Source organism: Cherax quadricarinatus, chromosome 7, assembly GCF_038502225.1.
Source record: "Cherax quadricarinatus isolate ZL_2023a chromosome 7, ASM3850222v1, whole genome shotgun sequence".
NCBI lineage: Eukaryota > Metazoa > Arthropoda > Malacostraca > Decapoda > Parastacidae > Cherax > Cherax quadricarinatus.
In genome coordinates, this window is record NC_091298.1 from 3,176,766 (window position 1) to 3,192,254 (window position 15,489).

The following is a 15,489-nucleotide window of genomic DNA, read 5'->3' on the forward strand; positions in this document are numbered from 1 at the left end:
TTGTAGCAGCAGTTTTAGGAACAAATTTTGCTTTTATTTTTTTATTAGTGTACTTTTTGTTTTGTTAGTATCTCAGTAGTGCTTCTACCAAGTTGCTTCAAGATGATGCACATATTGCCCCTGAATCATATAATCTGTATTTCTTTAGTGCTTTGCAGTCTCATAGTGTTATTTTTGCCTATGATGACTTTCAAAATAAAGATGAAAATCTCACAATAATAAATGCATGCAATCCACCTTTTAACAAGTGTGAGAGAAGAATGTGGCTCGGTAAATGAGGGATTACATAATCTACTCAGGGAACGATTGATGAAAAGTAACCATGAAACTTCAAGTTATTGCATTCAGAGATTTCATCTACCGAATATAAATAAAAAGATTGGGTAATCTCTGAGGCTGGAAGGCTAAACAAATGGTCATTCAAATTCCTTATTGTAATTAAGTTTTTTAATAAATCGGCACACTGAAGGTGCAACTTGAGTGAGAGAAGGCAATGCATCATTCATACTAGATCTAGTTTATACTAGAAAAAAGGGGTAGAAATGCTCAACATCAACAATCCATATCCACTCAAAAGATGGTCATGTTCTGATGTAAATTGTGTGTTCTGGATTATGACTTGAGGTATTACAAAAAATGAGAAATGAAATGGCATAAAATATCACAAGGGACAGACACATACTATAAAATAGTTGCACATAGCAGGTATTGGCAATAAGTATGGTGGAAAAACACTTAAAAAAATAATAAAATAAAATTTTATTTCTTTTCTTAAGGTTACAAGGTGTGTTTACATTTCATAATTTAATTAGAAGAAAGAAAGCCACTACTGTGCCGAGGCATTTTGGGCAGACTTAATCTAATACTTAAAGACTACTTAAGTCTAGACTGGTGAAGAGTGGTAAAATATAAATATTCAATATTTTACTCGATGATTATTTATGATATAAACATGCATTTTTAAGTTTGTAATTTTATTTATTATTAATATGAGGCAGTACAATTAATGATACAAACATGCATTTTTAAGTTTGTAATAATGGCTTAATAGTTAAGGGATTTTCTTTCTTTTTTGGGTCACCCTGCCTCGGTGGGAGACGGCCGACTTGTTGAAAAAAAAAAAAAAAGTTAAGGGATAATAAAATATTTGGGAAAGTTGCTTTAAATTTGGTTAGAGTTTAGCATAGTGTGGGTATGGTTTTTATTGAGCGATAAGATGATTTTTGAGTATAGTCCTAAATTGATTTGTGGGCAGGGGACCTCTTGCTGTTGCAGGCAAAGAGTTCCAGATCTTTGGGCCCTTTATGTGCATTGTACAGTGGACCCCCGCATAACGATGGCATCACATAGCGATTATTTCGCATACCGCTTACTTTAATCGCAAAATTTTTGCCGCGCATACCGATTAAAAACCCGCTCAACGATTTTCGTCCGAGACGCGTCCAATGTGCGCCCTCAGCCAGCCTCACATGTGCCGCCCGTCCCATTGTTTACCAGCCAGCCTCCGCGGTAACATCCAAGCATACACTCGGAATATTTCGTATTATTACAGTGTTTTCGGTGCTGTTTCGGGAAAATAAGTGACCATGGGACCCAAGAAAGCTTCTAGTGCCAACCCTACACCAGTAAGGGTGAGAATTACAATAGAAATGAAGAAAGAGATCATTGATAAGTATGAAAGTGGAGTGCGTATAGCCGACCTAGTCAAGCTGTACAAGAAACCCCAATCAACCATCGCTACTATTGTGGGCACCAGAAAGACAATCAAGGAAGCTGTTCTTGCCAAAGGTTTAACTGTGTTTTCGAAACAAAGATCGCAAGTGATGGAAGATGTTGAGAGACTCTTATTGGTGTGGATAAATGAAAAACAGATAGCAGGAGATAGCGTCTCTCAAGCGATCATATGTGAAAAGGCTAGGAAGTTGCATGACGATTTAATTAAAAAACTGCCTGCAACTAGTGATGATGTGAGTGAATTTAAGGCCAGCAAAGGTTGGTTTGAGAGATTTAAGAAGCGTAGTGGCATCCATAGTGTGATAAGGCATGGTGAGGCTGCCAGTTCGGACCACAAAGCGGCTGAAAAATATGTGCAGGAATTCAAGGAGTACATAGAAAGTGAAGGACTGAAACCTGAACAAGTGTTTAATTGTGATGAAACAGGCCTGTTCTGGAAGAAAATGCCAAGCAGGACCTACATTACTCAGGAGGAAAAGGCACTCCCAGGACATAAGCCTATGAAAGACAGGCTTACTTTGTTGATGTGTTCCAATGCTACTGGTGATTGCAAAGTGAAGCCTTTATTAGTGTATCACTCTGAAACTCCCAGAGCGTTCAGGCAAAAGAATGTCCTCAAGGATAATTTGTGTGTGCTGTGGAGGGCAAACAGTAAGGCATGGGTCACTAGGGACTTTTTCTATAACTGGTTACACCATGCATTTGCCCCCAATGTGAAAGATTACCTAACTGAAAAGAAATTAGAACTTAAGTGCCTCCTGGTGTTAGACATTGCCCCTGGTCATCCTACAGACGTGGCAGAGCGACTTTATGGGGACATGAGCTTCATTAAGGTGAAGTTTTTGCCTCCTAATACCACTCCTCTCCTGCAGCCCATGGACCAGCAGGTTATTTCCAACTTCAAGAAACTGTACACAAAAGCTCTGTTTGAAAGGTGCTTTGTAATGACCTCAGAAACTCAACTGACTCTAAGAGAGTTTTGGAGAGATCACTTTAATATCCTCAATTGTGTAAACCTTATAGGTAAGGCTTGGGAGGAAGTGACTAAGAGGACCTTGAACTCTGCTTGGAAGAAACTGTGGCCAGAATGTGTAGAGAAAAGGGATTTTGAAGGGTTTGAGGCTAACCCTGAGAGGATTATGCCAGTTGAGGAATCCATTGTGGCATTGGGAAAGTCCTTGGGGTTGGAGGTTAGTGGGGAGGATGTGGAAGAGTTGGTGGAGGAGGACAATGAAGAACTAACCACTGATGAGCTGATAGATCAACTTCAAGAGCAAGAGGCCAGACCTGGGGAAACTGGTTCAGAGGAGGGGAGAGAGAAATTGAAGAAGTTGCCTACTACAAAGATTAAGGAAATCTGTGCAAAGTGGCTTGAAGTGCAAACCTTCATGGATGAAAATCACCCTCACACAGCTATTGCAAGCCGTGCTGGTGATTATTACACTGACAATGTTGTGAAACACTTTAGGCAAGTCATAAAGGAACGAGAGGTACAGGCCACTATGGACAGATATCTTGTGCGAAAGAAGTCCAGTGACTCTGAAGCTGGCCCTAGTGGCATTAAAAGAAGAAGGGAAGTAACCCCAGAAAAGGACTTACTACCTCAAGTCCTAATGGAAGGGGATTCCCCTTCTAAACAGTAAGAAGATAATGCTCTCCCCTCCTCCCATCCCATCAATCATCACCAGATCTTCAATAAAAGTAAGTGTCATGTAAGTGTGCATGCCTTTTTCAGTTTGTGTGTATTAAAATTAATATTTCATGTGATAAAAAAAAATTTTTTTTCATACTTTTGGGTGTCTTGCACGGATTAATTTGATTTCCATTATTTCTTATGGGGAAAATTCATTCGCATAACGATTATTTCGCATAACAATTACCCCTCTTGCACGGATTAAAATCGTTAACCGGGGGTCCACTGTATTTTTGCATAGTGTGAGACAGATACGAGGGATGTCAAAAAGTGTTTTGCGCCTCGTGTTATGCCTGTGTGTTCTGTTGAAGCTGTCTAGGCGAAATTTGAATGGAGGGTTGATATTGGAGTTTAATGTTCTGTATATATAGTAGGCACAGTAATAAATGTGTATATTTTTTATTGGTATTTGGGACCTGACGAGTGTGAGCAGGGTAATATTTAGTGAAGGGATTCAGGGAAACCGGTTATTTTTATATAGCCGGACTTGAGTCCTGGAAATGGGAAGTACAATGCCTGCACTCTAAAGGAGGGGTTTGGGATATTGGCAGTTTGGAGGGATATGTTGTGTATCTTTATATGTATATGCTTCTAAGCTGTTGTGTTCTGAGCACCTCTGCAAAAACAGTGATTATGTGTGAGTGAGATGAAAGAGTTGAATGATGATGAAAGTATTTTATTTTGGGGGATTTTCTTTCTTTTTGGGTCACCCTGCCTCGGTGGGAGACGGCCGCCTTGTTAAAAAAAAATAAAATAAAATTTATATAAAGTACGTTTAAGATTTTGAAGAGTGGTGGGGCGTGTTGTCTGGTGCTGGAGTTTGTGATCATCTGCACCACTGTTTTTTGTTGGGTTATTAAAGGTTTAAGGTGAGTGGCCGTGGAAGATCCCCAAAGCACAAATACCATAGGTGAGGTAAGGGTATGTTAGAGAGTGATATAAGATAAGGGGCGCCCTTTTAGGTACATAGTATCGCATCTTGGAAAGGATACCTACTGTTTTGGAAACTTTCTTAGTTATATGCTGGATGTGGGTCTGAAATTTAAGATTACAGTCAAGATGGAGACCTAGAAATTTGCCCTCAGTGTGTCTTGTAATGGGTGAACCATTTATTGATATGTTTAGTGTTTTGAGTGTGGTGTTGATGTGAAACTCTCACAAAGTAAAATACAGAGTAACTTGAGAGAGTACAAAGGAATGCATCAAGAGTAGTACCTGAATTGAGGAGTATGACCTACTGAGAGAGAATGAGATAAATAGGCTTTATGTTACTAGAGGACAAGATACAGGTAGGTTTGCCAGGGCAGGGCCTGGCCTGGGTCTTCTCCATGTGGTGACCCGGCATGGACTGAAGAGAAAGGGGGGATGTGATTTCAATATACAAAATACTATGAGGCATACAAATTGTAGACAAAGGTACTCTTTACCATGAATGGAACAAGAGTAAAGAGACATATTTAAAAATGATTCACCCAGATGTGTCACAGAGATATCATGAAACATTCCTTTGATATAAGAGTAGTAAAAAAGTGGAATTAGTTGGGCAGTTGCACGTTGGAAGCAGACTTTATACAAGGGGTTCATGAATGGATGTGAAAGGACTCGGTTACAGTTGTTCAAAGGTTAAGCAGAACCAATAGCTAGAGCTCATTCCCCACATACAAATAAGTAATCATAGTCCCCAAAGGCATTTTTACAGAGAAAGCTCATTCCTGTATTTGGCTGCCTTGATGCCAGAAGAAATTTTGTTTTGGTATCGAAAGAGGAATGATCATGTATTCATTCCCTTCCAGGAAAGTGCAATCTTTTCAACATTCAGTGATTAATCTGGCATGTCTCTCTCCTCACCTATGATCATCTTAAGCTAAGCAGGAAATATTTGACCTGCTTGTTTATTTTCACATGCTGACACACCTTATACCTGTACACTGTGCAGTCCTTATCACAGTGCTCACAATATGTTCTGTTAACTTCCTCAATAATGTGGCCTAGGTACTTATCCAAATATGACCCCTGCCCACTTCGTGATATATGAGCAAGTGTCGTCCCTACTTTTGAATAGTATTTCTATACGTATAGACCTCCTTTATGTGAGATTCTCAACAACTATTTGAAAGAAAATCTTGCCATATGTTTTCCATTTTTTTTTTTTTTTTTTTTTTTTTTTTTTTGTGTGTGTGTGTGTGTGTGTACGTGATTTTGCAGAAATTTTGGCCATGTATAGCAAGGTCTTTCAGTTTCATTTTCTAAACAATTTGTAAATTTTTCTAGTCTTCTGATCTATACTCTTCCAACCCTCCTAAAGCTAAATGGTGTAAAGTAAGTTATTACCTTTTAGTACCAAAGTTAATTCTCTATATTATACAAAATTTTCACTAAAATATTTTACATTCATTGTCTTTATGCTTAAGAATGTGGTGTCAAGACCTTGAATCTTTTAATAAACAATAGAGTTCATAGCCAGCTCATTAGAATAAATATACCATACATATTCATTATGTAATTATTTTTTTTATTATTTTTTTTATCGCACTGGCCGATTCCCACCAAGGCAGGGTGGCCCGAAATAACACAGGCATAAAGAAATTTATGTACATATAAGCAGATTCATTTAAAGCCAGCTGAAGGAAATTCGTGTTCATTAAAGCTATGGTAGATTAATGTTTTTTTTTTTTTCCAAAGAACACAATCTTCATTCATATGAAAAATTTTTTGTTTTAGTCCTTGGGCAATATTTTGGATCAGAAATTTGTCAGGCTTATAGATACAGTACCAGAACTTAGATTTTAAATTTATAATGTCATTATGCTCAAAAGAGAACTCTACAAATATTATGGAGAGCAATAGTAACTTCCAGTGCTAATTCTTGGAAGTCTTAATCAAGTTGGGGTTTTAGACTACATTAGTGCTCATTTATCTTAGATCTGTTAGGGATGGGTGTTTGATAATAACCTCTGTAATTTAGTCTAATAGCTCTTGTAGGTTAGTAATAAATATGTTATTTACATACATCAAATTTTGTGTGAAGAATTAATTTATTCTACACTTTGATCATCATAAGCTATGACTTGTGGTCTCTGATCAAAATGAACTCTTCTCACACAAATACTTTATTTCCAAAAAAAATTATACATAATTGTTAGTTTTATGGAAAGCCCATAGTATACACTATATTTTGGGCAGACTTAAACTGTGACTATAACTTATGCAAAATAAAAAGTTATGGATATGAAGCTATTATTGCTTATAAAATAAAGCAAAACATGTTGACAAAAAAGGTAAAAATAGAATATAAAAGTTCAATTATAAATTATGTAAAAGTATAATAATATATATAATTCAGTAGCATACCAGACAGAACCCAGTGACTGGATGAAAAGGATAATAATGGAAGCATAAACCGAAATCAAAACTTTTGCCTCATATACAGATTTGGAGCTGAAGAGGCAAACTTGTGTGTTTCTCTCCAGATGTTATGCATATATGCTTTGTACTATTTATGATAAATTTGAATGCTATTAAGCTATCCAGAATATTTTCAGTTTAAAGAGTTTTGATCATTCGCTGATCTCAGTTTCCGAACACACATTTCTCGAATAAAAAAGGATGCCCCTGTGTATCCTTCAATTCACCTCTTTAATTTTCACAGAAAAAAAATAGAGATGTTGGAATGCCAGAACTCTCGGACTACTGATATACAGTATGTTTGTAACTGTGGTATTCAAAATTTGGCAGTATTGCTTCATATGTACCACTAATTTTGCAGAATTTTTGTAATATATGCATACAGTATATGCTGTGTCCCAGAATGAAAATCGAGAAACCCATTTGGAGACCTAAATAAAAGAAGGTTTATTGATATGTCCAAGTGGGTTCCTCCTTTTTCCACATAGCCATTGATATGTGTTCATGACACAACCAGCATTGTGTATCCCCGGAACACTTTCCTTGTGAAATGTTTGGTGATATGCATCAGGTATCCGTAAGCTTCCTCTCTTGTTGTGATGTGCATTTTTACCTCTTGTTCTTTGGCTGCTTTGCTTGTTTATTTGGTTACTTCATTGTTAATGTGTAGTAGTTAGTGAGGATGAGAGTGTGGCAGTATTGATAACTTGAGTTTTAAATGATGCTCAGGATGCAATTGTATATCTTATTGTGTTGGTGTTATAAATATATTTACAATAGATATTTTTTAAAGAGAATAATATACATGTATTAGAGAGTTTCTCATATTTGGTTCCACAGGTATATTTGTAAGTATTTCTGTTTTTTGTGTGTAAAATTATATGATAAATACATTTAATGGGTGGACTGTTAAATTGATGTAGGGAAGCCTGGGTATGAAAGTAAAATTTCTGTTTACTTATTAGTGAGAGGAGAATTGAACCTCCACCACCTTGTGTTCAGTGATCCACTCAGTTTATACATGCAATTTCTTATATAAAGTAACAGTTCCAACCCCAAATAAATTATCAATATCCAGTACATTTTAATGATATAATTTTCATATTAGAATAAACTCAATAAGCTTTTCATCACACTTGAAATAGAATGGATTTCTTGGTGTATTAAAGTATGTTATTGAGATGGTTGAGTCTCCAGTAATGTTTATAATATGCAGGGGTGGTAACTAAGCCACTTCAATCAATATACATGAAGATAAAAAATCTTCCCTAAACTGTATTAAGAGATAATGTGGTTTTTGTTTATTAACAGTTTGGGTATTTGTGGCCTTAGCTTTACTTTTAGAAAGTAAAGGTGCATTTTAATAGCTACAAGGACGATTGATGTGGGACTAGTATGTGACTTTCCGCTTTAATGTTTGCATAATGCTCATCAGTCATTTTTAGGAAATATGTTTTGAATAATAAAGATTTAAAATGCAGCAGTTATAATTGCAGTCATAGTCAGTGATGTGTTGATAAGTTCCAAATGTGTTTATCAGTAGATAAATAAGAGTTAACATAATTTTAAATACAGTAGATGAACAGTAGTCCGGATGTATTTAGTTCTTTGACTTATTTCATTGCTCGTAAGTGAGGTATATAAATGTTGTAGGCATAGGTTGCCCTTTTTTCTAAGTTTGTGTCCTTATCCATTTACTAATCTCATTTTATTTGTTCTAATTAATAATTAGGCATGGTGTATTGGCTGTTCTCCATATACAGTAGACCCTTGATTTGTTCATGTCCAAAAGGTGTGGTTTTGCCAGCATGTGATTTGTTTTTTAACACGAGTTTGTTGAAGTGCGATAGATGATTGGTGGTGGGAGGGGAGGGTTGATATTTGGCATGATATGAGTTAAGGGAGTGTTCAGCAGCACTCAGGGTTTACAAAGCATCCATAATCTTTTCTAAATTATGCTCATTGAATTTGCTGGACCTTTGCAAAATGTGTTTCTTTAGTTTCACTTACCGTATGAATTTTAGTATTAATACATACTTGAAGAGATGGAACTGGGTGAAATAATGCCAGCCCACCCAGATTTGTGTTTTTTACCAGTCTGGTACTGAAATCAGTCTGGGAATCTTTTAATAAAATATGACCTTAGAGCCATATTTTAGAAGCTTTATCCATAAATTTTGATAATGCTTTACCTTTTATCCTTCACGCAGGGGTTTATTTCATTCTAAAAAGCCAATAATTGTGAAACTCTGGGGAGGAATATAAGAAGGATTAAGAAACCTGTTGTTGATTCACAACCAGTGATCGCTTCCATATTGTATAAAGTCTGTCTGTGGTCTTAGGAAAACATCCTTTTTCATACTATGCCATGTGGTATTTAATTTGCATTGATTTGTTTTGCACGCAGTTTTCCAGGAGTGCATTCCGATCAAAATTGGGGGCCCACTGTATATAAAAATTATATGATGAAAAAATGTAACAGAGAAAGACACTTGTAAAATGTTAAAAAAAAATTAGCATCATATGTATATTGCTAGTATCTCTAGTGTCAGTTCTCATTGGCAAACTTAAATGACAAGTACTAAATTAATGAGAGAATATTTAGGACAAAGCGATGAGTTAGTATAATGAAACAATATGCTGTACTGTACTTAAAAAACAAGAATGTTTTCAAATTTTAAATTTTGGACATTTTCCTAGAGCCATCATGATATGATTGTGGTACTGTATAGCATCATGTCCGAGGTAAGTGTGAACTGATTTGGAAAGGAGAATTTTTATCTGCAATAATGTATACATGTTTAATATCTGAGGTAGTACAGTGCTAGTACTTTTACTAGGAAGAATCAAAGACGTGCATGAAAAACATTCAGTAGTTGATGAATGCACTGTGTTGAATGTTAGGGGCATATGCATTTATGTGTTGATAGATTATGTACTAAGAAGTTTTGGAACCAGCACTTTTTCACATAAGTATTAGGTAAGAGTGAGTACGGACAAGTGGTGTTTGGGATTTGACGAGCTGATGGAGTATGAGCAAGCTACCATCTATGGAGAGGTTCAGGGGAACAGGTTACACCAGGGATGTTCTTTCTTCTTCTTTCATTTAAGTCTTGATGTCAATGCATTTCTGTAAAGACAACCATAGAATGAATGATGATAAATGTGTGGCTTTCTCTAGGACATCTGGACTTGATGGAAAATGGTTTTTGTGTTAAAAATGTTTTAATAACATAGCTGAGCAAGTTTATTTGAAGAAGAGGAACATTAAAAGGTGATATTAGATGTTTGAACTATTTACAAGAAGTAGAGAAAAGTTAAAAACAGCATCTTTTGAAAGTAGGTGGGAGAAATCTCTGGTGGTAAAACTTTCAGCATTTTATGTGGTTATTATGTAAGGATAGGATGTCACACAAAACTTGTTTCTTGAGAAATTATAACATTTCTTTTGAAATGAATTGTGTGTAAAATTTTAGTATACATGTATCTACATATAATAGCTATGTAAACTGAACAAATTATCACCACATTTGCTAGATCAAAGAATGCTGCTGCTCAGAGGCTTCCCATTCTAGTTTAATGAATAGTCCTCTATCTATTTTGACTGACATGATAGTAATTGCCGCTGCATAGTAAATGTGGGCAGAGAAAGGGACTACCTGTATGAGGATAAGAGAGGAGGATGCATTACCTATTTTCATGGTTACTTTTGTTTGGCCTACTGAGGTCAAATGGTCTCGCCTCTATGTAAACAATGCAAAACAACTACAAGGGAAGTTAAATGATAGCTCTAGGTCTTTTGCACTGCAATCAATACATCATCATCAGGAGCTTGCAATGTTGTAGAAATGAATAGGAAGTCCAAGCACATTCGTTCAGAGGAACGTTTTTGCACGAACGAGGAAAAACATTCCCCTGAACGAATCTGCTTGGACTTCCTATTCTTTTCTGCAACATTGCAAGGTCCTGATGATGTGCTGATTGCAACAGAAAAGGCCTAGAGCTATCATTCAACTCCCCTGTGGTTGTTTTGCATCTTGTATCACTTGTTTGCAATTATTGCATGTAAACAATGTACAGTTCATTTAAAGAGATATGATGTTGAATTGTTTGATATATATTATAATTTATTACTTGTTTCTTTTTTAGCTTTGCGAAGGCAAAACAAATATTAGTAATATATATCATTTATATTATCAAAATGTATATCAGATTATGTTTAAGCAATAGTTTAGTAGGTGCCATTTATACTTTCAATTTAAATATTCTACAATATATGTAAGTTATTCACAAGCTCAAAAGAAAGACTTTTTCTTTTTGAATTAGATTTTCTTAGTGTTTTGATTTAATTTTTTTTTTAAACCTGTCATGTTGTTGCATTTAGACTATAAAGTGGTACTTGTAAAGAATGTGTTATTTGTATGAAGTTGTTTAATCATATGTTTGTGTTTCTTAACAGTTTTTGCCATTTTTTGTTACAGAGTAGAAGTGTGCTCATAGTGTTTCATCTTCAGCATTTAGCTTGTCATAAAAATTTGTAAAGTTTCCAGGAGTTGTAGCACAAAAATAATTTTGCTCATGTCTAGTTACAGCTTTCTAGATCACTTCATGAAAAAAAAAATTAGTGTCTTCTCAAGAACTATTTTCTTAGTTTGAAATTTTGGCCTTATGTTCTCCCCGTTGATGGTGTTTAAAACTCTCTTGTATCTTTCAGATCCTTTTACAGTTTTAAATGTAGATCTTATATGAGGTATTGTGCAATAGAAAAGAATAAACACCAAATTCAAACAGTGGAGGAAAAAATGGAGTTAAAGTGGAGATCGGAGCTATGAAGCTCAAGTTACCATATTTTGTTATGGGGCTCTGAGCCTAACTTACAGTTGCAGAACATAATATCAGTGCATTCCACAAATAGATGAAACATTACGGAATTACAGTATTTCGCTGGCTAATCCAGATTCTGGCTGCTGTACCACTTATTCTTTTCTGTCGGGCAACGGCTCATGTCTCCTCCTATCTATTGGTGAGGGAATTGACATTGTCATCAGCCTTTACTAATAACTCAGCTTTCATAACACCAGTATCCATTTTTGTAGCATATCTTTGCACTTTTTCTCTTTTATCTACATATTATTTTTAGACATAAACACCATATTATAGTTCATTGTACCAATTCCAGTCAGTCATTTGTTGAATTTGTTTAGCATATTATTTTCTATATACAGTACTTAAAAGATGCTTTGAAGTTATATCACATGATCTGTAACCTTTTTTTCATACCTGGGGATAAGCATCACGTAATGGGAAGCGTAAAAGCTCATGCAGACAACACACAAAATGTAAGTTGTGGCAAAATACTGAAAGCATCTGACAGAGAGGAATTGAGGAGTAATTATAAACAAGACATTGGTTGCTGGATCATATAAATGCAGTATTGTACAAATATACAGATGGAAAAATGCTAAAATACTGTTCACCCTATAATTTAAATCCATTTGGAATATGCAATGGTACTGTGGTAACCACATCTAAACAAACTTTTGGATTAAATAAATACACGCAAGCGTGTGTGAGCATGTTAGATAGGAGTGAATGGAGACGAATGGTATTTGGGACCTGATGAGCTGTTGGAGTGTGAGCAGGGTAATATTTAGTGTATTAAGATGAAAAATTACAAATGTTAAAAATGCCCTTATTAATTGATAGGCGGAAAAGAGATGATCAATAAACACAAGATTCTAAAGTATGAGAGAATGTATATAAACCTCCTGGCACCATCAGCAGGTGAACAATAGGTCACAACTGAGAAAAGATGTGTCAAAAGTGGTAGTAGAAGATATTCATTAATAGAGGAGCAGAATGCCAGAATGGTATTCAAGAATAGGCAGTATGTGCTGTGACAAATGGAGACTTTAGAAAATATGAAAAACTAAACACTAAAGTTGAAACAGCATCTTCAGTTCTCTTGTAACTACAGATTGGTTATCATGCTATTCATCAATTCATTTATACACATGTACATGTTCATAAATTTAACTACCTGTAACGATGAAGCATTACAATGTTATACTCTATTAATATATTACAATAATTTATGTAATAATTTCCACAGTCTGAGTGTTATTATTACTTGTTTTACAGGTGAACACTAGACTTATTTATCCATGTCTTCTGATAAATCATTTTTAAATTTACACTTTTCAGGTCAAGAAATCACCAAAGTGATGAATAGCAAGAATGACAAGGAGACTCCTCAAATTACCTCACCTGTGTCGACAGTTGCAGAAGTGGCTGCAGATCAACTCCATGCCAATGAGAAGCTTATTGCAGGTAAATGAGTTGCTGTACAGATCTTCCTCACTTTATGTGATGTGTTCTTGACCCATGATGCATAAAGCAAAATCACATATATCCAACTCAGTGTAAAATGTAAAAATTAGGAATTCATTCTGAGACTTTGGAAATTCCACATTTCTCAGATATTTGGCCAAAACAATATGAGTTTACCAGCCATACATCACTGTACTGAGAACTGTCACCGAATTGTATTTGAAATAGGCCCTACTTCTTCTACACATCATGTTTTGCATGACTCCCAGTACCAATTCATGTAGCCAGATATTGTGTGTGTTTATACAGTACTCCTGTTAATATGAAAAATGTTTACCCTTTTGTGAATGTAATGTCTTTCCTAGTTACTTGTTTTTCTGTCTCTCTTTATAATGCCATATTACCTTGTTGAGTTCTTCAGTGTCTGAAATTTTACCTCTGTTTCACCTTTCAAGGGTTATGAAGTCACTGTAACTATACACTGAATGTTACTGGAAAATGCTTAGTTAAATGAAAATAAAGCAATGAATGAGCACAGCTTGCTTGCTGTCATCATCAAGAAAATTAAAAGCTTCAGCTGCTGAAGAAACGTTAGTTCATATTAGGTGTATGTTTGTAGGGAGTGAAGGAAAGGGGGGAGTTACAGTCCAGTGGGTCAGCATTGAACCTGATGTCTGTACCCTTCTGGAAAAGCATCTTGGTAGTGAGCAATGGTGAATGTGTTTTTTTCTTTGGGAAATTGTTGATGTGTTAACAAAGATAATGTATTGGATCAGATGAAGAAAATGCAGCCTTTATTATTATTCCTGGAGATTTTAGGTGATTGAGGTTACCCAGGAAACTTATAATATGAAGCTATCTGATATTTCTTACATGCTGAATACTTTTACGTTTTTTTTATTTAATGGCAAATAATAATTATTCATTTGGCTAATGCATATTTTTTTTACTGGCAGAGTTAAATGAAACTTGGGAAGAAAAGTTAAAACGAACAGAAAGTATACGCTTGCAGCGAGAAGCTGTTTTTGCCGAAATGGGTGTAGCGCTAAAAGAAGATGGTAACACTGTCGGCATTTTTTCTCCCAAGAAGGTTAGCATTGATAATTTATTAATACTTTTGTTTAAGTGAGAGTAATAAATTAAGAAAGCCTAGGGAATGAATGGATTTAACAGTTAAATGCATAAGAGGAGAGCTATTAGTTGGGGAGTTGGAGGTACTGGGAAGATGGAGGGAATATTTTGAGGAACTATTAGAAGATGGTGAAGAGAGGGAGTCGGTGATTTCATGCACTGCCCAGGGAGGTATAACATCTTATACAAATTCAAATTCAAAGTTTATTCTCTATAAGGATTACAATGCTGAGTTTACAGAAATTTGGTTATTGTGTGGTTTACATGTAGTAAAATAGTGATTACAGAGTGTACCACTAGAACGCTTAGCATGGCTAGGCATTTCGGGCAGACTTAGTTTTATTCTTAATTGTAAAATATTACAAATTATGAGGTAAGTTGGTATTATGGCTAAGTGACTAAATACTAGTTTGTGAGTTTAGCAATGTAAATGCTTTTGTTTTGGCACAGTACATAGTTTCAGTATTGGAGTATCACAGGATTCATTATTTTAATATTGAGATTAATATTTCTGTTTATGGTCAAATGAGTCAGTGAGTGTAAGTGTGAACCACCAGGTGGTATTCGTGTAGTTAGTTGACAGGGTGTATCAGGGAGATAAGATGTTTTCTAATGGTAGTTTTGAAGGTGATGAATGTGTCTGCAGTTCTAGAGTTCTCAGGTAGGGTATTCCAGATTTTAGGGCCTTTGACATACATTGAATTTTTGTAAAGGTTTAGTCGGACACGGGGAATGTCTTAGAGATGTTTGTTTCTGGTGTTATGCCTGTGGGTTCTGTCACAATTAACAAGAAAGCGTTTTAGGTCAAGGTTGATATTAGAGTTTAAGGCCCTGTAGATGTAGATTGCACAGTAGTAAGTGTGGATGTACTGAACAGGGAGTAAGTTAAGGTCTATGAAGAGTGAGGGGGGGTGTTGCCAGGGATGGGATTTAGTGATTATTCTTACTGCAGCTTTTTGTTGGGTTATCATTGGCTTTAGGTGTGTTGCTGCAGTTGATCCCCAAGCACAAATAGCATAGGTGAGCTATGGATAAATAAGTGAGTGGTATAGTGTGAGAAGGGCATTTTGCGGCAAGTAGTATCATATCTTGGAGAGGATCCCAACCGTTTTGGATACTTTTTTGGTTATATCCTGGATATGGGTGCTGAAATTCAGGTTGTTGTCAAGGTATAAGCCTAGGAATTTGCCCCCATT

At 35.7% G+C, this 15,489-nt stretch overlaps 1 protein-coding gene across 12 annotated transcripts in view; it reads left to right on the forward strand.

Annotated features, from left to right (window-relative positions):
• Nucleotides 1–15,489, forward strand: part of unc-104 (kinesin family member unc-104) — a 187,863-nt gene that overhangs the window by 95,939 nt on the left and 76,435 nt on the right. For all 12 annotated transcript variants that reach the window (XM_053773868.2, XM_053773873.2, XM_053773867.2 and 9 more), the window contains 2 exons: nucleotides 13,037–13,162; nucleotides 14,119–14,252. In XM_053773868.2, the coding sequence (XP_053629843.2) occupies nucleotides 13,037–13,162; nucleotides 14,119–14,252 (260 nt within the window). The remainder of the gene's footprint in view (nucleotides 1–13,036; nucleotides 13,163–14,118; nucleotides 14,253–15,489) is intronic.